Raw genomic sequence first — 21,606 nt, 5'->3', positions numbered from 1 at the left:
GAAGCCCTGTCAGCTGTGATAGTGTGTTGATGGAGGGCCTCTTTTTACACTAAGTATTTCATAATGTATTAGTATGTGATGCACACCAGCACATTATTCCTTTTAACTTTCAGGGAGAAGTCTTTTTATTTAATAGTTGAAAGAGTTTAATAACGCTTTAACCCCTTAACCTAACACTCAGCCGCAGCCTAAGCACTTGGACTCAACTACTGACTCTGACCCCTAGCCATTAACTTAAACCTACCGTATTTTTCGCTCCATAAGACGCACCTGACCATAAGACGAACCTAGGTTTTAGAGGTGAAAAACAAGAAAAAAAAATATTCTGAACCAATGGACTGCAGATACAGTACAGGGGATGACCAGAGACTGCGGACACAGTGCAGGAGATGACCAGAGACTGCGGACACAGTACAGGAGATGACCAGAGACTGCGGACACAGTACAGGAGATGACCAGAGACTGCGGACACAGTGCAGGAGATGACCAGAGACTGCGGACACAGTACAGAGATGACCAGAGACTGCGGACACAGTGCAGGAGATGACCAGAGACTGCGGACACAGTGCAGGGAATGACCAGAGACTGCAGACAGTACAGGGAATGACCAGAGACTGCAGACAGTGAAGGGAATGACCAGAGACTGCTGACCTTTGGGGAGGGAGGGGGAGCGGGTACCTGAATTTGACAGGTACCCGCTCCCACTTCCGCGGAGTTGTCCTTCCCTCTTCTTCCCGGGCCGGCTTCTGTGACAGCCGGGTGCCTACTGCGCATGTGCGAGAAGCGCTGCGCTTTGTGAATGGCCCGGCGCCTTCTGGGACCTTTCATGTGTCCCAGAAGACACCGAATCATTCACAAAGTGCAGCACATGCGCAGTGGGCACCCGGCTGTCACAGAAGCCAGCGCGGGAAGACTGTGCAGCGCTGGAGCGAGGAACAGGTAAGGCCCTGCAGGAGACAACAGCTGAGCGGCCGGCCCGGTATTCTGACATGGTGGCCGCAAAAATACCGGACCGGCCACTTTATATTCGCTCCATAAGACGCACTGACATTTTCCCCCCTTTTTTTGTGCGTCTTATGGAGCGAAAAATACGGTAATTCCTAACTCTAACTAATAACCTTATGCTAACCCCTCTTCATAAACTTTAACCTGACACCTAAACCTAACACTCAGCCTTGATGTCTATCCCAGCCTTTTTCAACCAGGGTGCTGTGGTACCCTAAAGTGCCTTCTGGGTTCTCCAATGGTATCTCGGCAAAATGCCTAAAAATTGCTTAAGTAAAATCCTCTTGCTGCTAATAATTACAGTGAAAATTCCTCTTATTGGTGTTAATATTTGTGCCAATATTAAATGTTCCTAAACTATTCTGTTAAACAAATGCTTGTCACTGACAGATCATACATTTAGGCTCATGCGCACTAGCTTAAAAAATGCTAGTGCTTTTGGCAGAAAAAAAATGTGCATTTCTTTGTACTAGCATTTAGGAACGTTTAGCTTTTTTTTTCTGCCAGAAAAACGCATTCAAAACGCAACACAGAAGTGTTTTTTTTTCTGCCTCTAAACTCTGAGCATAAAAAATGCCTCTAGACTACCTAATGTACATGAACACATAGGACAACATTAGTTACTGCTACAAGCACAATGCTAAACTCCTCTAGGAGAAGCAATTTTTTGAACTAGTGTGCCCAAAGAGGAATTTCATTAAAAAAAAAGAAAAATATTAATTGTCAGCAGCTACAAACACTGTAGCTGCTGACTTTTAATAAAAAGACACTTAGCAGCCCAGGGATCCAGCGCTGTTATTCACCTATCTTCAGATCCAGGGCAGCACCAGGTTAACTGTAGAAATCTAGCTGCGATTTTACAACCAGCTTCCCACTGTGCATGTGTGAGCAGCGCTGCATTTTTTGAATGATCCTGCAGTCTCCTGGGACCTGTGACGTGTCCCAGGAGATTGTAGGCAGTGAGGAGCAGGTACCTGTCAGAAAGAGCTACCTGCTCCCTAAAAAAAGAAAAAATCCAATAAAGGCAAAGGAGGGGGTGAAGAGGACAATCAGCAGAACTTCAGTAAGTGTCAACACTGAAAACAACCAATCTGCTAAACTATATATATATATATATATAAACAGTGCAGCGCTAAAAATAATATAAATGCATAAACATTAGAATAAATAATATAAATTAGTGCAAACAACCCCCCAATGTGCAAAGGGGTAAAACTCCTATAAAGTGCAACACGTGTATTCCCTGCGGGAATAATAAAAGTGCCAAAGTGGTATGCCAAAACTCAATAAATCTAAAGTCGCTCAAATGTGATATATGCAAACGCACAATATAAAATGTCCATATACGGTGATCCAAACACAATATTCATGCAGGTGATGCTAGGTGTTCACACTGTGCAAATCCTTAGGTGGCTAAAGTGGCCCCTCACCTCCTTAAATCGACCCTACAGGGTCAGCTCGCTTAGGATGTAAACCCCTCTGATAGGTAACAGGATCCTCTCCAGAGTCCTCCAACCCTTGCATGTACCACTCTGTCAGCAACCTCCTCTCCGGATCATATACAAATAAAGAGCCTCCACAGTGTAAAACCGCAATTTATTTGAATAAAACCAATATAAAATGTGCCCACTCACATGTATATTCTCCTTTCACATGGCTCTATACCTCATGCTATAAATGCATTGCATGGGTATTAATACAGGGATTTCAAATATGGCCCCCACGCCGGAAGTGACGTCACCACGCACCCGGAAATCCTCCTCGCATACCGACGCATTGCGTCATGCTGGACACGTGACATCCTCAGGGTAAACGCCTACGGAGGCAGGGACCCAATAAATAGATCCCTGGCACCAATCACAGACAAGAGGCGGACCCGAGCGGCCATTTTCTTGGAGTCCGCTCCCTTATCCGGGATAATATCAAATACCGCGGTGACAATAATACAACAAACGGGTAAAGCAACGGGCCTCACTCACGGACCTAACCACTACTGTGTCCCCTGAATAACTCTCCATTAACAGTATTAATAACTCTGGTCCCCAAGTATAAATAAATAAATCAATAAATAACAAGTAGGGGCACCCACATATATATCCCTTAACGGTGGGCATAACTAAATAAACAAATAAATAAATACATAAATCACCCATACCCCCTATTATCCTAATCACCACCCACAATACCCAATACCCTCCATAATAATTATTTAATTACTAGAATAAAATGAAATACCCAGTTATACCAAATGAAACCCATAGGCAAATTAAATTAAAGGGAGATACATAATATTAATTAATAAGAATAATCTCAATGTGAATAAATAAATACCCATATAACCACCGATAGCATGAGTTTACAATCATATATACCATATAAAACAAACTCATAAATACTCAAACAGATCACTAAAGTTAAAAACTATTCTGATAAATATATTACACGACATTGGATAAATACAATATATAAATAAATAATTAGATGTAAAATATACAGTTTGTAAAAAAGCCAGATATTACCATATAAAACTAAACTAAAAATTACTAATAAAACAATTCAAATCAAAGTCTACGTTGATTGCTAAACTGTGATCCTATGAGCTTTCTTCCATACTCCCCTCTTTACAAAGAGGACCATACAGATACATACAGCATACCCCAGTGTTATAGAGTACATATCCAGTTTTTGCAATACTAGAACCAATTTTGTAGATAAACCAATTAACCTACTTTCTAATTTTTCCATGTTTTCTGTTTTCAGTTTTTCTTTGACTTGTTCGCCAACCAGGAAACACAACCTGCTCAGCTTCGCTATGTGGATATGTTGTTATACTTCGCTTCCCATCCAGATCCCACAGAGGGATTCTATAGAGCACTCAGTGTAGTCGCAGGAAAACCAATAGTGGTTAAAACAGAAGACCCCTCGCTTGTGAAGGTAGAGAGCCTTTCACCTTTCTTAATATACCCCTGTATGAAGTTCTTATTATGCATCTTGTCATTGATAGTTTGTTCTTAATTAATTGCTGTTTATTATATTGATATTGATTGTAACCAGCATTTCCCAGGATATTACATTAACATTTTTTAACATACTGTCACCAGTCAGTATTCCTTATCACTGTCACATCAGTCATATGATGACACTGTACTGCACTAGTGACAGTGTGAAAAAACATTTTTATTCAATTTCTTCATTTTCAAAAATATTGTGACAAGAAAATTACAACTTCAAAAAACTCACCATGCCTCTTACTAAATGCCTCAGACTGTCTGCTTTCCAAAAAAGGGGGGTATCTGTACTTTCCTGGCATTTTAGGGCCTCAAAAAATGAGATAGGCCTCCATCCGGATTGATCAATTTTCAAATATACAGTATATACCATAGTTTGTAGACACTCTAACACAAAACAATTAATATGCAATTATTGGGATTTTTTAACTAAAGACATGTAGCACAATACATTTTGGCCTACATTTATGAAGAAATTTGATTTTATTAAATATGTTTTATGGCAGAAAATAGAAAGCATGTTTTTTTTTTCTTTCAAAATTTTTGATTTTTCGCAAAAAATAGAAAAAACCCAGTGGTGATCAAATACCACCAAAAGAAAGCTCTATTTGTGTAAAAAAAATTATAAAAACTTAATTTGCGTAAAGTATTGCATAACCGCACAGTTAAAGTAGTGCAGTGCTGAATAGCAGAAAAAAAAAATACTCTGGTCATGAACGGGGTAAAAACTTCCGGAGCTCAAGTGGTTAAAGTGCATGAGGACAAGAAATGAAGACAAGAAAGGTCCAATCAGCTCCACTCTAAAAACTCCACTTTATTGAACAGGATAAAACCAATACAGATAGTGGAAATACAGTGGGGGAGTAACAGGTAAACGCATTTCACACTAAGGACAGCGCTTATTCATTACCCAGATGGAAATGGAGGGTAAATCTTCTGATGGCGACATTTGTCCCAGCAATTTCTCCACATTTCCTATAACTTCCAGTTGTGTCTCCAGGACAGGAACTGAAGAGAAATTTTCTCAGTGGAACACAGATCAGATTTTAACCCTATACTGTCCACCAAAAAACAAATGTTTGGCTTTGGATATAATGGTAAGCCCTGCCCTATACAATCAAATTCCCACATGTTGGGAATAAATGTCTGCATTCTCCTTTCACAGTCTATGTGTGCCAATGTTTATGGGTGGGTGTTATTTTTGACACGTTACAATAATCTTTGTACCCCCTGCAATATATTTGTGAAGTTAGTAGGATTCCCCTTGGAGTCCTTTGCCCTTTATAAATATTTGTGAACTGATGCATTTATATGGTCAGTGAACTACTCTGCATTTTATATCATTCATTACAGTGGGGCAAAAAAGTATTTAGTCAGCCACCAATTGTGCAAGTTCTTCCACTTAAAAAGATGAGAGAGGCCTGTAATTGCAAACCTGGAGTGCAAACCTCCTTCCATCAGCAAGGGCATTGAAGATGAAATGTGGCTGGGTCTTCCAACATGACAATGATCCCAAACATACTGTCCAGGCAACGAAGGAGTGGCTTTGTAAGAAGCATTTCAAGGTCCTGGAGTGGCCCAGCCAGTCTCCAGATCTCAACCCCATAGAAAACCTTTGGAGGGAGTTGAAAGTCCGTGTTGCCCAGCGACAGCCCCAAAGCATCACTGCTCTAGCGGAGATCTGCATGGAGGAATGGGCCAACATACCAGCAACAGTGTGTGCCAACCTTGTGAAGACTTACAGGAAACGTTTGACCTCTGTCATTGCCAGCAAAGGATATATAACAAAGTATTGAGATGAACTTTTGATATTGACCAAATACTTATTTTCCACCATAATTTGCAAATAAATTCTTTCCAAATCAGCCAATGTGATTGTCTGGATTTTTTTCTCATTTTGTCTCTCATAGTTGAGGTCTACCTATGATGCCAATTACAGGCCTCTCTCATCTTTTTAAGTGGGAGAACTTGAACAATTGGTGGCTGACTAAATACTTTTTTGCCCCACTGTATATTTCATTTTAATGTTATTTTTAGTAATTAGGTATTTCCTAGAAATATGCATGTATGTTTTGAGTATTAGTATTATGTAATTTTTTTCATCTGCAGTCTGTTCCAAATATGGGTATTTTTGAAGATGGTAAAGATGGGATTATGGGTAACGAGGACGACATGCTGCAGAACACGGAAGAGGTCATTGTTACACTGCAGGAAATCCTGCAGGTGTTTGAGCATGGATCTGGAGATGATGGGGAAAGCCATAGATTTTACTCACGTGAAAAAGAAGCAAGCAGTAATTACCTGGTTGGTAAAATGATTATGTTTTATGGGTACAGTGCTGGCAATATTGTTATTTAATTACTATAAAGCTCAACAGTGGACACTTAAAAAAAACACCAGCCAGTGTTATAAAAAAGAAGCTCTGGCTACAATACTCATCTCTCCACTGATGTGAACCAATGCTGCAGGGTTTAGTTAGGTGGGGAAGGGGAAAAAGAAAGTAGAAATCGTGAATTGTAGGTGACAGTGAGGGGGGATGGAGAAATTTCAGAGCAATTGGGGGGGGTGATGGGAGTGGATTCACCACATTTTAGGTTATCTGCTGATCAAATCTATTATTTTGTTCAGAAGTGTCTGCTGAACAGTTTTGGTATAAGTTCAACCATCAGCTTATAGCAGAGGAAGAGTTCAGGTCCAAAGGGGCGGATGGACCTGGCCAGCTGGAAGCAGTGCTGTAAATCCGTATGCTGTACAGACCTGGCAGCAAAAAGGTTAAGAGTTTTTATTCAAATCACAAAAAAAAGGTGAAAAGTAAACAATACTCCAAAAGCTGAAAAAATTCTTAGGTATATTTCAAAGGGCAGGTCATTTTGCCCAATCTTAATTAAAACAAGAGTGTAATTACTTGTTAAATGTTAACTAAGCAAAGGAACACAGCCAGAGAAGATAAACCCTTCTAATCAGTATAGCAGTGTATGTGACTGGTCTCAGCATCACTAATTCATTTGCTTTCCTCTACAGAGTATCCATCGCATTTTCAGTGAAATAAACCCAGATGGAGGCACAGTGTCTGTCACGTCTCTCCTGAAACACCCTGCTTTTTGTGATCTTGTTGAAAGCTGTCAACACTATAAACTTTCTGTAAGTACATTTTCTAGATATGGATTTTGCTTTTTTCCCCCTCAGAGCTAAACGATTCTATGTTTTTGATATTCTTATGAATCCGTAGTAAAGTCTCTTTTACTATAAAATGCAGGTGAATGTCATAATGTGCTAATGTGCACTACGGACAGCGGATTCCTCCAGCGGCATGCTGATAGGGTTTTCCTTCCAGGTTCATAGCCTGGCCGCAATGACATCACTCCTATGTATGCGCACAGGATTCACGACTGCAGTGCAGCGCTTTGGGTGTGCCACCCATTCAAAGCAAAGTGCGCATGCCTTGGTAACATCACAGGCTGCTATAAATGTAAATATCTCCTAAATGGTGCACGTTTGGGAGACATTTGCTTTACCTATAGGTAAGGCATATTATCGGGGTACCTGTAGGTACAAATGAAAAAAGCGGACTTTGCAAATGCTTTAAAGCTTAAACTCCAGGTAGGTATACAAGACGCAATTTAATGCAGCTCTGTTTTCAGAGAGTCACAGAGGAATGAGCTCATCAGCATGCTGCTTCTCCTTCACTGTGCATTCACAGGCTGACAGAGGGACAAGACTTGTAAGTCTTACTGGACTGCAACAGAATAAAATTAGACCTCCTGCCATTCCAGACAGTGCTGCTTTTTGAGACAGCTTTGTAAATCTAAGAACTGAATGGACTGTGTATGTAGCTGTTTTCCTTCAGTTCAGTTGTATTCTTACCACAAGACATCTGTCACTTTGCCCATTCAGTTTGTCTTGATAGGGCACCCCCAACTGCTAATAACTTTCCTTTGCTTTCCCACAGCTCTCTTCATCTGTCAGTAGTCTTAAAAATTCCTGGTACTCCGTTTCCCCTTTTTTTCCCAGAATGCAGTGCTTAGGAAAGAGCAGCCAATTATGATCACTGTCATGTGGGGTTGTTACAGTGACCCTGTCATACAATTAAGGGGTTGATACAAATATTCACCTGTACAGAAGAGACGAACCCGTGCCACGCCTATGTTGCAGATCTTCTCTCTTTTTAAAAGCTTCATTCATCACCCTCCAAGCGAGGTGGATTCCTGGTCTCGCCCAATGGTTGTGGTTCCTTCTGCCAGGCATCACTGCAGAAGGGGTCAATGGGAAGAACCACTCAGGGGTTCCAGTCACTGTTCAACCAATAATTTTCCACCCAGCTCAGTACAGGGTCACCTATGGCATGAAATCATTTTAGGTCTCTGCAGGCTAAAAGAGTGTTGGGGCACTACAGGAAAGATAAGTTTCAGTGGGAGGGAGGAAAAGTGTCCTAACAACAGTACCTGTCACTTTGCCCATGCAATAAAGATCCTATTTAATGAAGAAGAAGGCAAAGCAAAAGCATTGCTAGACAGTTGTCAGTTAATTATCACAGTGGACTGAGAAAGAAATTCCTTTCTTTCCTAGTGAGGGGATGAAGGATTGTCTAATCAATTTGAAGCTACCTAAAGTGAATAGTGTTTCTACATTTCCTTCCTGTGCCCAAGTGTGTTATTAAAACAAAAAGATATGGGGATACCTAAACCCTCAATGTTAAGAAAACAGCCATCTTGTCACACACCTTGAGGACACTGAGAAGGTGTTCTTGTCACAAATCTTGACAACATTTGTAAGTTATAAAGATGCATATGTAACCTTTCGACTTCTCAATGCTATTGTATTGAATATCCATAAAAGATTTTTAAGCTATAATTTAAAAGGTATAGTAGTTCTTTAAGGGTATCCTTAAAGTGGAGCTCCACCCAAAAAGGGAAGTTCCACTTTAAAGACTGGTTCCCCACTGCCCATTAAGGATTGGCAACTTTGGGGAGCAGGGGGGGGAGCGGATAATCGAAATTGACAGGTACCCGCTCCCACTTCCGCTGCGATTGCCTAGGTGATTGGAAGTGGAAGTTGTCCTCCTACCCTCCCTCCCCGTAGTCTTCTGGTACACGTGACAGGCCCCAGAAGACGACACGGTATTCAGGAAGCGCAGCGCTACTCGCGCATGCGCAGAGGGCACCCGGCTGTGAAGCCACAAGCTGTCACAGCCGGGTGCCCACACTGAAGATGCCGGCGCCTGGAACACCAGACGGCTGGTGAAACAGGCTACGGGGAGGACACCACAGGATCGTGGGACAGGTGAGTGGCTGTTTTTTTAAAAGTCTTTTATTTTTTTATAGTGTGAGTGAAACTCCGCTTTAAGCCAGCCATACATGGATTGTAATTTGGCAGTTCAGCAGGGACTGGGCGAATTTCAATCCCTGCATGGGCAGGCTGGCTGTACAGTATTCAGTATACAGATCGACTTCTGTACAATCAGTCAGTTGGATTTTCCCCGTGCGATCAACATGTTAGCTATAGCCAGCAGTGCTGATCAGTGTATTCTGAAGACAGGGAAGTCAGCAGAGAGGATTCCACCATCCACCGCGAATGTGTGGATGGGGGAATCAAGTAATTTTTTTTCAACCCACTGACTCATGTATGGCCTGCTTTAGACATTACATCGATATTTACAAATGATGCAACTAGTAGAAGATGTTTCCTTTAAACAACAGACTCATGAACAATGAGCTATCACTCAGAAATTCATCCCACCTAATAGTCTTTTCATCCTGAGATCAGTTGGAAAGAGGAGTCTTTTGCTTGTGGTAACCCAAGGGCATCTCAGTCCATACTAAAGCCATAGACGGTTTGAATCTCGGCCAGTTCAGCAGGAACCAACCAAAATTCGAACCATATATGGGCAGGCTGAATGTACCCAAGTTGATTGATTAACTCAGGTACAACCAGCCTGCTGGATTTTAAAAGCAATTATCACTAGCAATAATCATTGTCTTCTACTGGCAGGGACTGCTGCCCCCACCCCTCCCCTGGCAGAACACAATGGTTGCAGGAAAGAAATTTGCACTGCCTACGGCCTGCCTAAGACCTAACTGTCAAACAGGGTCAGTTTGCTATCACTTCCCAGGTAAAACTGCAGGCACCTAGAGCTCGAACATTTCTGGGTAGTGTTGGCATTTGTTGCTAAGCCCTACCCCCATGCATTCCTACAGACCCTTTACCATGATGGACAATGACCAGTAGGAATGTTCTGGAAGCAGGAAGGGGCAAGCAAGAGCTTTGCCTGTCAAAACAGTATGGGATTGTGCCATGACTGAAGGGTTTGGGTGACTTTCACACACAGGCACCTCTAGATACCTCCACATTGTTCCTACAGCAATTTTTTTCTTTTAGGTTTAAGACAATTTCTGTTCAAGCATATCCTGTGTTTCCTTTTATAGAAACCAATACCCAGAAGTTTGTCTTTATTGTGTTACAGGACATCCAGACCATACTACAGAAATCCAAAGTGACACACTCAAGTGAAGGAGACAACTTAACATCCAGCTTCACTGGAGTATAATACACAATGCATAAAATATATAAACACTTTCTTCAAGGATTTTACCAGCAACAATATTTCTTAGTGCTGAAATTTATTTTCATAATTCTATCTGAAAATGTATTTGGATTTTCTAGGATTGTCATATCAGCCTCTTACCTAAGCCAAAACTTCTATCCTGTGTTAGGAGTTGCCAATATCTGACTCTTGGCAGCAGTGCTAGTCCTGGTACAGTAATGTGCAGGCGTGCTCTGCACTGGGGCCATAGCTGGTCCTGGTAGTGGGAATGTAGCAGACTCCAGATCCAGATGTAAACCTCAGTTTAGACAGGCTGATCCTTTTGGTTCTCTTCAATAAAATATTTAAAAAATATGTGTCTGAATTTGTAACTTTAAACAGTATCTTATAAATTAAGCGTTCCCAACTAGACATGTACACATTAGAGCAAATCACCACTCACCTAAGCATAAAAGTGTTTTCATTGTTTTGGATAGAGCAGGGAATGGTTAAGACTCATGCCAGTTTTTTATGCTGTCGGTGTCCTGTTTGGGCAATTCTCTTCCATTCCTGTTCTAAACAAAAAAAACGTGAAAGCAAACCTCTTGGTTGTCACTGGAATAGGTGTCCTCATTGAAAAATGTAATTTATCTCCCGTTCTAGGGACACTGTAAAGTTTTGTATTCATCATCATTTTCCATTCTATGACAAGTAGAGATGTGTTTTTTAGACTACATGAAACATTTCCCTTGCTGTGAGAACGTTATTAAAGCTCTAAGCAGAGAACTAGGAGTGCACAGCTGTATGTGTTCCTAGCTCTCAGGCCCAATGTGCAACTGAAAAATTAGTCACAGAGTTGCCAAGTTGATCAAAGCATACTGACCCAGCTAAGCTTGGTCTGGGCATCCAGGCTTTAAAAAAAAGGTCACGGTTACCCTTTCCCTACCCTATCCAAAACTAAAATAAAGAGCCAGAGATACATTTAACAGATAATACTGGTCAGTTTGAATTATTTTCTGTCAGTGCTATCTTTGTTGGTGGTGAACAGTGGTTACGAATAAGGATCAGGACAGGTGAAGTCAAATAGAGGAAAATAAAGTCTTTTGATACATGCATATTTCACGTATCCATGAGCCCTTATAAAAGTGTAAGTGTTTTATGGTTGTGAGGTCTAATGACCATTAGGACTCATGCACATAGGTCCTACATTTGATATGTGTGAGAATTCAACGCTACATTGTGGATGATAGTTCTGAGGCTGCGTTCAACCTACTTTGCCTTGTGTTTTTTGGATGTAGTAGGTCCTATTGAGATACATTTTCATTGTAGGCTAAGCAAGCAAATAGTCTTTTCCTGTGTGCGTTCAAATGCATGCCTTTAAGCAGCACTACGTTCAAATGTAAAGGGCAATGTTTGACAGTAACTTCAGTCTGCATGAAACCTTACAGTTATGAGGTGTATAATGTTCTTTACAAGATAAACATAATTTGCCCATCTTTGATCAATGGGGACATTTATTAAGCTGCTTGTTGCAAGGCAAGGCAATGCTAAACAGGAGTAACGAGATGCATCATCGAAAAAAAAATGGTCGGATTTACAAAGATCTGCCGAATGTGCATGCAATAACTCATCATTGTATCAATATATATCCCCCAATTATTGACATATTATCGATCGATATCAACATAAATGGTAAATTCTTTGGTTATCGATTACATTTATGGGGTTACAACACTTGTATGCACTGTAGATTTTTTTGAACAATTTTCAATCAATTCCACTACTAATAGAAATGACCCCACTAATGTTTCGAAAGTAGAACGATCGAGTGTATCAAATGCTTTTTTGAACAATTTTCTAACCGTGTATGGCCAGCTAAGGACAGATTTATTACAAGGTTACAAATTGAGTCATAAATTCCTCCTTTTGCTGCTCTAAAGTGCAAATTTAGTTAAACTTGACCCTGACCACCTTTTAATTATGCACTTCTTTAGAGTGGAAATCTTTCTTACCTTCAGTAATAAAATTGTTGCGTTGACTGCCCAGGAATACAGACACACAAACCTATAAACCTGTGGCAAAGATGATTTGCATCTAATTGTGTCGCCAATTTACTTAATAAATGTCTCCGCATGTATATGAGTTAGTAAATATCCTCCTGCCACATACATATACTGTGACGGAGTGGCATATGCAGGCATCATAAAGTACATCTTGTGTCTGCTCCGGGTTTAGGAGCGCACTGCAGATTGCAGATTCCGTTACTTGGAAACCAATGATCATGTGATCACGCAGCACCCTGTGTCATGTGATTACCTGTAACCAATCACAGATCACTAGCGATCTTAGCTGTCATGAATGATTAACCCATTCGTGACAGTTGAAAAATTTGCTGTTACAATGATATTCATTGTAACAGCAAAGTGTAAAAAAAAATCCTTGATCACAACCCCCCAGAGTAGTACAGTGTTACTATGGTGGCACTTAACTACTTTGATGAAAGCATGTAAAAAAAATTTACAAATCCAAACCATGGAAACAAAAGTTTGCAGAAATTGAATAACAAATTATTATTTTTTTTATTTTATTTTTTTAACAAATTGTCACAAGTCAGTTTCCCTGATCACCACCACATCAGTCACATGATGATGCTGTACTGCACTGGTGACAGTATGTTAAAAAAATGTTAAAGAAATAATTAAAAAATGTAATTTCTCTATTTTCAAAAAATTGTGACAAAAAATTACAACTTCAAATACCTTGTCATGCTTCTTACTAAACACCTCAGACTTTCTACTTTCCAAAAAGAGGTCATTTCGGAGGTATTTTTACTGTCCTGGCATTTTAGGGACTTAAGAAATGAGATCGTCCATCAATACATTAGAATTAATCAATTTCAAATATATTTACCATAATTTGTAGACGCTATACCTTTCATACAAACCAATTAATAATATACACTGCTCAAAAAAATAAAAACACTTTTTAATCAGAGTCAATTAAACTCCTGGGATATTGATCTGGTCAGTTAAGTAGCAGAGGGGGTTGTTAATCAGTTTCAGCTGCTTTGATGTTAATGAAATTAACAACAGGTGCAATAGATGGGCAACAATGAGACGATCCCCAAAACAGGAATGGTTTTACAGGTGGAAGCCACTGATATTTTTTTCCCTATTCATCTTTTCTGACTTTTTCACTAGTTTTGCATTTGGCTCGGGTCAGTGTCACTACAGGTAGCATGAGGTGATACCTGGACCCTACAGAGGTTGCGCAGGCAGTCCAACTCCTCCAGGATGGTACATCAATACGTGCCATTGCCAGAAGGTTTGCAGTGTCTCCCAGCACAGTCTCAAGAGCATGGAGGAGATTCCAGGAAACAGGCAGTTCCTCTAGGAGAGCTGGACAGGGCTGTAGAAGGTCCTTAACCCATCAGCAGGACCGATATGTGCTTCTTTGTGCAGAGAGCAACAGGATGAGCACTGCCAGAGCCCTACAAAATGACCTCCAGCAGGCCACTGGTGTGAATGTCTCTGACCAAACAATCCGAAACAGACTTCATCTGAGGGCCCGACGTCCTCTAGTGGGCCCTGTGCTCAGTGCCCGGCACCATAGAGCCCAGTTGGCATTTGCCATTGAACACCAGAATTGGCAGATCCGCCACTGGCGCCCTGTGTTTTTCACAGATGAGAGCAGGTTTTCCCTGAGTACATGTGACAGACATGAAAGGGTCTGGAGAAGCCGTGGAGAATGTTATGCTGCCTGTAATATTGTTCAGCATGACTGTTTTGGTGGTGGGTCAGTGATGGTCTGGGGAGGCATATCCATGGAGGGATGCACAGACCTCTACAGGCTAGACAGCGGCACCCTGACTGCCATTAGGTATCAGGATAAAATCCTTGGACCTATTGTCAGACCCTCTGCTGGTGCAGTGGGTCCTGGGTTCCTTCTCGTGCACAACAATGCCCGGCCTCATATGGTGAGAGTATGCAGGCAGTTCCTGGTGGATGAAGGAATTGATACCACTGAATGGCCCCCATGCTTACCTGACCTAAATCAAATAGAACACCTCTAGGATATCATGTTTCGGTCCATCCGCCGCCACCAGGTTGCACCTCAGACTGTACAGGAGCTCAGTGATGCCCTGGTCCAGATCTGGGAGGAAATACCCCAGGGCACCATCCGTTGTCTCATTAGGAGCATGCCCCAATGTTGTCAGGCATGCATACAAGCACGTGGGGGCCATACAAACTACTGAGTACCATTTTGAGTTGTTGCAATGAAATTTCAGCAAAGTGGACTAGCCTGCTGCATCAGTTTTTGACTTTGATTTTTGGGGTGTCTTTGAATTCAGTGCTCTGTAGGTGGATAATTTTCATTTCCATCAAACAATGGGGTGTTCTTACATTCCTAACACATTACCCAGTCCATATCAGTTTAGATATCCAGCATGATATTTTTCCCCATTGACATCTGATGTGTTTTCAAAGTGTTCCTTTAATTTTTTTGAGCAGTGTATACTTATCGGGATACTGTTTCCGAAAGACTTTAAGCAGAATACATTTTGGCCTAAATTTATGGTGAAGTTTGATTTTATTGGATATGTTTTATAACAGAAAGTAGAAAATATCTTTTTTTTTTTGTCAACATCTTCAGTCATTTTTTGTTTAGATAGCAAAAAATAACCCATGATGATCAAATACCACCAAAAGGAAGCTGTGTTTGTGTGAGAAAAGTGATAAAAATTGAATTTGCATACAGTGTTGCACAACTGAGCAATTGCCAGTTAAAGTAGCGCAGTGTTGAATGGAGTTACTCTTTAAGTTAGTAAACATTCTAGTCTACTGTTAAGGTTAAAACCTAGATCCCTTCTTCAGACTTTATAGAAATGTAGTATCAGCAGCTTGAAAGCTTGCATTTTTTTTATAATTTAAACCTGACATTTATTTCTTTTTTTTTGTGGGGGGGGGGGGGGCAGCATCAAACACCTTAATTATGTGTTATGGTTTGTATTATGTTACAGTGCCTTGAAAAGTAATCATACCACTTGAAATTTTCCACATTTTGTCGTGTTACAACCAACGTAAAACGTAAATGTGTATTTTTGGGATTGTATGTGATAGACCAGTGGTGGGCAACCTTTTTTTTCAACTAAGCCAAATCTTGCCAAAACCACGATTGAAATTTATTTTGAGAGCCACATTTTTAAAACTGAAAATACATCCCCCATATAGTAATTCATCCCCTATAGTAATTCATCCCCCATAGTAATTCATCCCCCATATAGTAATTCATCCCCCATATAGTAATTCATCCCCCATATAGTAATTCATCCCCCATAGTAATTCATCCCCCATATAGTAATTCATCCCCCATAGTAATTCATCCCCCATATAGTAATTCATCCCCCATATAGTAATTCATCCCCCATAGTAATTCATCCCCCATATAGTAATTCATCCCCCATAGTAATTCATCCCCCATAGTAATTCATCCCCCATAGTAATTCATCCCCCATATAGTAATTCATCCCGCATAGTAATTAATCCCTAATATAGTAATTAATCCCCCATATAGTAATTCATCCCCCATAGTAATTAATCCCCCATATAGTAATTAATTCCCCATATTGTGTCAATTCACTTACCTTTGCTCCGCGCGTTCCTCTCGCCGTGTTCCCGCGCTGTTCCGGTCTTCAGGGCGGACTGTGAGAGGAGAGGAGTTCGTCACGCTGCTCCGCCTACACCCTGACAGCCAATGTTTGCCACGCTCCGCGGGCCAGATTAAAAGGTCCGCCGGGCCGTAGTTTGCCCATTGCTGGGCTAGCTGCAGAGTCCTGACTTTTGGGGCGGCCGCCTGAGAGGAGGGAGGGGAACGGGCGCCCAGCACACAGAAGAGCCGCATTAAAATGTGTAAAGAGCCGCATGTGGCTCGCGAGCCGCGGCTTGCCGACCACTGTGATAGACCAACACAAAGTGGCATATAATTGTAAAGTGGAAGGAAAATGATAAATGGTTTTCACATTTTTTTTTACAAATAAATATCTGAAAAGTTTTCTATTTCTATTCAGCCCCCTTTACTCTGATATCTCTAACTAAAATCTAGTGGAATTAATTGCCTTCGGAAGTCACCTAATTTGTAGATAGAGTCCACCTGTGTGTAATTTAATCTCAGTATAAATACAGCTGTTCTGTGAAACCTTCAGAGGTTTGTTAGAGAACATTAGTGAACAAACAACATCATGAAGGCCAAGGAACACACTGGACAGGTCAGGGATAAAGTTGTGGAGAAGTTTAAAGCAGGGTTAGGTTATAACAAATATCATAAACTTTGAACAACTTATTGAGCACTGTTCAATCCATCCTCCGAAAATGGAAAGAGTATGGCACAACTGAAAACCTACCAAGACATGTCCGTCCACCTAAATCTGACAGGCCCAGCAAGGAGAGCATTATTCAGAGAAGCAGTCAAGAGGCCCATGGAGCTCTGGATGAGCTGCAGAGATCCACAGCTCAGGTGGGAGAATCTAGGATAACTATTAGTTGTGCACTCCACAAACCTGGCCTTTATGGAATGGAGTGGCAAGAAGAAAGCCATTGTTGAAAGAAGGCCTTAAGAAGTCCCATTTGCAGTTTGCGAGAAGCCATGTGGGGGACACAGCAAACGTGGAAGAAGGTGCTCTGGTCAGAGGAGACCAGAATTTAACTTTTTGGCCTAAAAGCAAAACACTGTGGCCAAAAACTAACACTGCACATCACCCTGAACACACCATCCCCACCGTGATACATGGTGGTGGCTAAATCATGTGCGGATGCTTTTCCTCATCAGGGACAGGAAAGCTAATCAGAGTTGATGGAAAGATGGATGGAGCCAAATACAGGGCAATCTTAGAATAAAGCCTGTTGAGACTGGGGCGGAGGTTCACCTTCCAGCAGGACAACGACTCTATACATACAGCAAGAGCTATAATGGAATGGTTTAGATCAAAGTATATTCATGTGTTAGAATGGCCAAGTCAAAGTCCATACCTAAATCCAACTGAGAATCTGTGGCAAGACTTGAAAATTGCAATCCAATCCAATCTGACAGAGCGGAAGCAATTTTGCAAAGAAGAATGGGCAAACATTTCACTCTCTAGATGTGCAAAGCTGGTAGAGACATCCCCAAAAAGACTTGCAGCTGTAATTGCAGAGAAAGGTGGTTCTACAAAGTACTCCCCGCATCCACCCCTCCACTCTCAGTTGCACTCCTGAACGTCCGATCGGTTTGCAACAAGCTCACCGCCATCCACGACCTCTTTATCTCCCACTCCCTGAACCTCCTAGCAGTCACCGAAACCTGGATCCAAGCCACTGACTCCACCTCCCCTGCTGCACTCTCCTATGGAGGTCTCATCTGGTCCCATTCACCCAAACCAAGCGGCCGTAGAAGTGGTGGGGTCGGCATGCTCTTGTCACCGCTGAGCACCTTCCAGGTCCTCCCAAACCCCCCCCTCTATCCTTCTCCTCCTTCGAGGCCCACTGCATCCGACTCTTCTCCCCCACCCCTCTGAGGATTGCAGTAATCTATCGGCCTCCTGGACCCGTATCCCGCTTCCTTGACCACTTTTCCGCCTGGCTACCCTTCTTCCTCTCCTCTGAGCTACCCACCATCATCCTTGGAGACTTCAATATCCCTATCAATGTCAACAACCTGGCTACATCCCAACTACTCCACCTAACCTCTTCTTTTTCACTCACTCAGTGCACACAGTCCTCCACCCACACCGACGGGAACACCCTGGACCTTGTTTTCTTCCATCTCTGCACCCTCCACGACCTCACAAACACCCCTTTCCCTCTCTCTGACCACAACCTCATTACGTTCTCCATCTCCCTGTCCTCTAACACCCCCCCCCCGAACCTCAAACCATCACCAGCCGTAACCTCTGCAACCTGAACCCAGCCCCTCTCCACTCTACAGCTGACCATCTGTACGACAGTATCCTCCCACTGTCATGTCCTGACCTGGCCACTACTGCGTACAACGATTCGCTATCAGCTGCCCTAGACTCCTTAGCACCCCTGACCACACGTAGCATTAGACCCCGACCACTTCAACCCTGGCAGAACGAACACACTAAAAATCTTAAACGACGCAGTCGTGTGCTGGAGCGATTATGGCGTAAAACCAGATCCCCTCGAGCTTTCTCCCTCTACAAATCCACCTTCCTCACCTACACCTCCTCCCTCCATGCCGCCAAGCAAGCCTACTTCGTTACTCTCATCAACACCCTCTCCACGCCGGCTCTTCTCCACTTTCAACTCCCTACTCTCTCCCCCCTCCCCCACCCAGTACCTCGCTCACCGCTCATGAGATTGCCAATCACTTACAAAACAAGATTGATGCAATTCGTAAGGACATCGCCAATGCTCAACCTACCCCCCCATCTAGCCTCCCTCCCACTATAACCCCATCAACTCTCTCCTCCTCTGACCTCGCAACCGCCCTGCCCCCCACCACACCTAACATTCCGCACACCTTATCCTCCCCAACACTCCGCTCCTTCAGCACTGCTACCACTGAGGAGGTCACTAAGGTCTTCTCAGAAGCCCGCCTCACCACTTGCCCCCTTGACCCTGTCCCCACAGAACTCCTCCGGTCTCCCTCCTCCTCCATCCTACGTTCCCTCACCCACATCTTCAATCTCTCCCTCTCCACTGGCGCATTCCCCTCCCCCCTAAAGCACACGCACATCACTCCTATACTCAAAAAACCCTCCCTGGACCCCACCGACCTGAACAACCTTAGACCCATCTCCCTGCTGCCATTTACTTCCAAGCTCCTTGAGCGCTTGGTCTACAATCGCCTAAGCGCCCACCTCACTGACAACAACCTCCTTGATCCACTACAATCTGGCTTCTGTCCCCTACACTCCACCGAAACTGCCCTACTCAAAATCACCAATGACCTGCTAACCGCCAAAGCTAATGGCCACTACTCAGTCCTCTTACTCCTTGACCTTTCCGCAGCCTTCGACACAGTTGACCACCCCCTCCTCCTTAATAAACTACATTCCCTCGGCATCAGAGACTCTGCTCTCTCCTGGCTCTCCTCCTATCTATCCCAACGCTCCTTCAGCTTTACCTATAATGCCACCACCTCCCCCTCTCTGTTGGGGTCCCCCAAGGCTCTGTCCTTGGGCCCCTTCTCTTCTCCATCTACACCTCCTCCCTCTGCAAACTGATACACTCCCATGGCTTCAACTACCACTTCTACGCCGATGACACGCAAATTTACCTCTCCACCCCTCACCTCACCCCCTCAGTCTCTGCCCGTATCACCCACCTACTGAACGACATATCAGACTGGATGTCGCTCCATTTCCTCAAATTGAACCTTTCCAAAACTGAGCTCCTAATTTTCCCCCCAGCCCATGCCCCACCCTCTCCATGACCAACAACACCACCATCAGTCCCAGCCCGCAAGCCAAAGTCCTAGGTGTCACTCTTGACTCAAACCTGTCCTTCCAACCCCATGTCCAATCGTTGGCAAACTCATGCAGGCTCCACCTCCGCAACATCTCCAAAATACGCACGTTCCTAACCCCAGACACTACTAAACATCCTTATTATCTCACGACTCAACTACTGCAACTCCCTCCTCACCGGCTTACCTCATCAAAGACTATCCCCGCTTCAGTCTATCCTGAACTCAGCGGCCAGACTCACACCTCACCAACCGCTCCTCTTCTGCCACCCCCTCTGTCATTCCCTCCACTGGCTTCCGATTGCCCAATGCATTAAATTCAAACTACTAACACTGACATACAAAGCCATTCATAACGCTGCCCCAAACTACCTCACCGACCTGATACGCAAATACCACCCTACCCATAATCTTCGCTCTTCGCAAGACCTACTTTCTAGCTCCCTGGTCTCCACCTCCCACGCCCAACTGCAGGACTTCTCCAGGACTTCCCCCATCCTCTGGAACTCTCTATCCCAATCCATCAGACTGTCACCTGCCCTCCTCACCTTTAGGTGCACCCTGAAAACCCATCTCTTCAGGGAAGCCTACCCCACCCTCACCTAATTGCTGATCTACACTCTACACTCCTCCTACTACTCCATCCCCCACAGCCACTTCCTCCTGTACCACTATCCCCTCCCTCCTAGATTGTAAGCTCAAAAGAGTAGGAACCCCTCGTGTTTTGTCTAGTTACTGTATTGTGAGCAAACCTTTTGGCGCTATATAAATAATGTATAATAATAATACTGACTCAGGAGGGCCGAATACAAATGCACGCCACACTTTTCACATATTTAGTTGTAAAAAGTTGAAAACCATTTATAATTTTCCTTCCACTTCACAATTATATACCACTTTGTGTTGGTCTATCACATACAGTGCATCCAGAAAGTATTCACAGCGCTTAAGTTTTGCCACATTTTCTTATGTTACAGCTAGAGATGAGCGAATCGAACCAAGCGAACCGGAATTCGATACGAATTTCAGGAAAAATTCGATTCGCGTCGAATCCGAATATTTGCCTACTTCGGGTGCGCGAATCGGATTTTTCCCGATCAGCCGGCAAAAGTGTCCCTGCAGAGAGCTCCGCTATTTCTGACATTTCTCTGACAGTTCCTTCACATGTACAGCGGTTGAAACATTGTATCTATTAGTTTCCATTTAGGATACAGATGTTTCAACCGCTGTACATGTGAAGAAGCTGTCAGAGAACTGTCAGAAATAGAGGAACTCTGCACATACACTTTTTGCCGGTTTGGAATTCTTATTTTCATCCTACTTCTTCTTCTTCTTCTTCTTCATCCTCATCCTCAGAAGAAGAAGAAGAGGATGAGGATGAGGAGGAAGAAGAAGAAGAAGAAGAAGTAGGGTGAAAATAAGAAGAATTCCAAGCCGGCAAAAAGTGTATCTGCAGAGCTCCTCTATTCTGCAGATACACTTAGAGGAGCTCTGCAGATACACTTAGAGGAGCTCTGCAGATACACTTTTTGCCGGCTTGGAATTAATCTTATTTTCATCCTACTTCTTCTTCTTCTTCTTCTTCATCCTCATCCTCAGAAGAAGAAG

At 42.9% G+C, this 21,606-nt stretch overlaps 1 protein-coding gene across 1 annotated transcript in view; it reads left to right on the top strand.

Moving 5' to 3' along the window:
* Positions 1-10,908, top strand: part of SPEF2 (sperm flagellar and cilia associated 2) — a 176,670-nt gene extending 165,762 nt beyond the window's left edge. The window contains exons 34-37 of the mRNA XM_089689433.1: positions 3,766-3,939; positions 6,123-6,317; positions 7,035-7,154; positions 10,474-10,908. Coding sequence (XP_089545559.1) covers positions 3,766-3,939; positions 6,123-6,317; positions 7,035-7,154; positions 10,474-10,557 — 573 coding nt within the window. The 3' untranslated portion in view covers positions 10,558-10,908. The remainder of the gene's footprint in view (positions 1-3,765; positions 3,940-6,122; positions 6,318-7,034; positions 7,155-10,473) is intronic.
* The last annotated feature ends 10,698 nt before the right edge of the window (positions 10,909-21,606 follow it).

This window comes from Staurois parvus, unplaced genomic scaffold, assembly GCF_062004578.1.
Source record: "Staurois parvus isolate SC_StPar_1 unplaced genomic scaffold, SC_StPar_1.0 ptg000475l, whole genome shotgun sequence".
Lineage (NCBI taxonomy): Eukaryota > Metazoa > Chordata > Amphibia > Anura > Ranidae > Staurois > Staurois parvus.
This window is presented reverse-complemented; position numbering and strand designations above follow the sequence as displayed.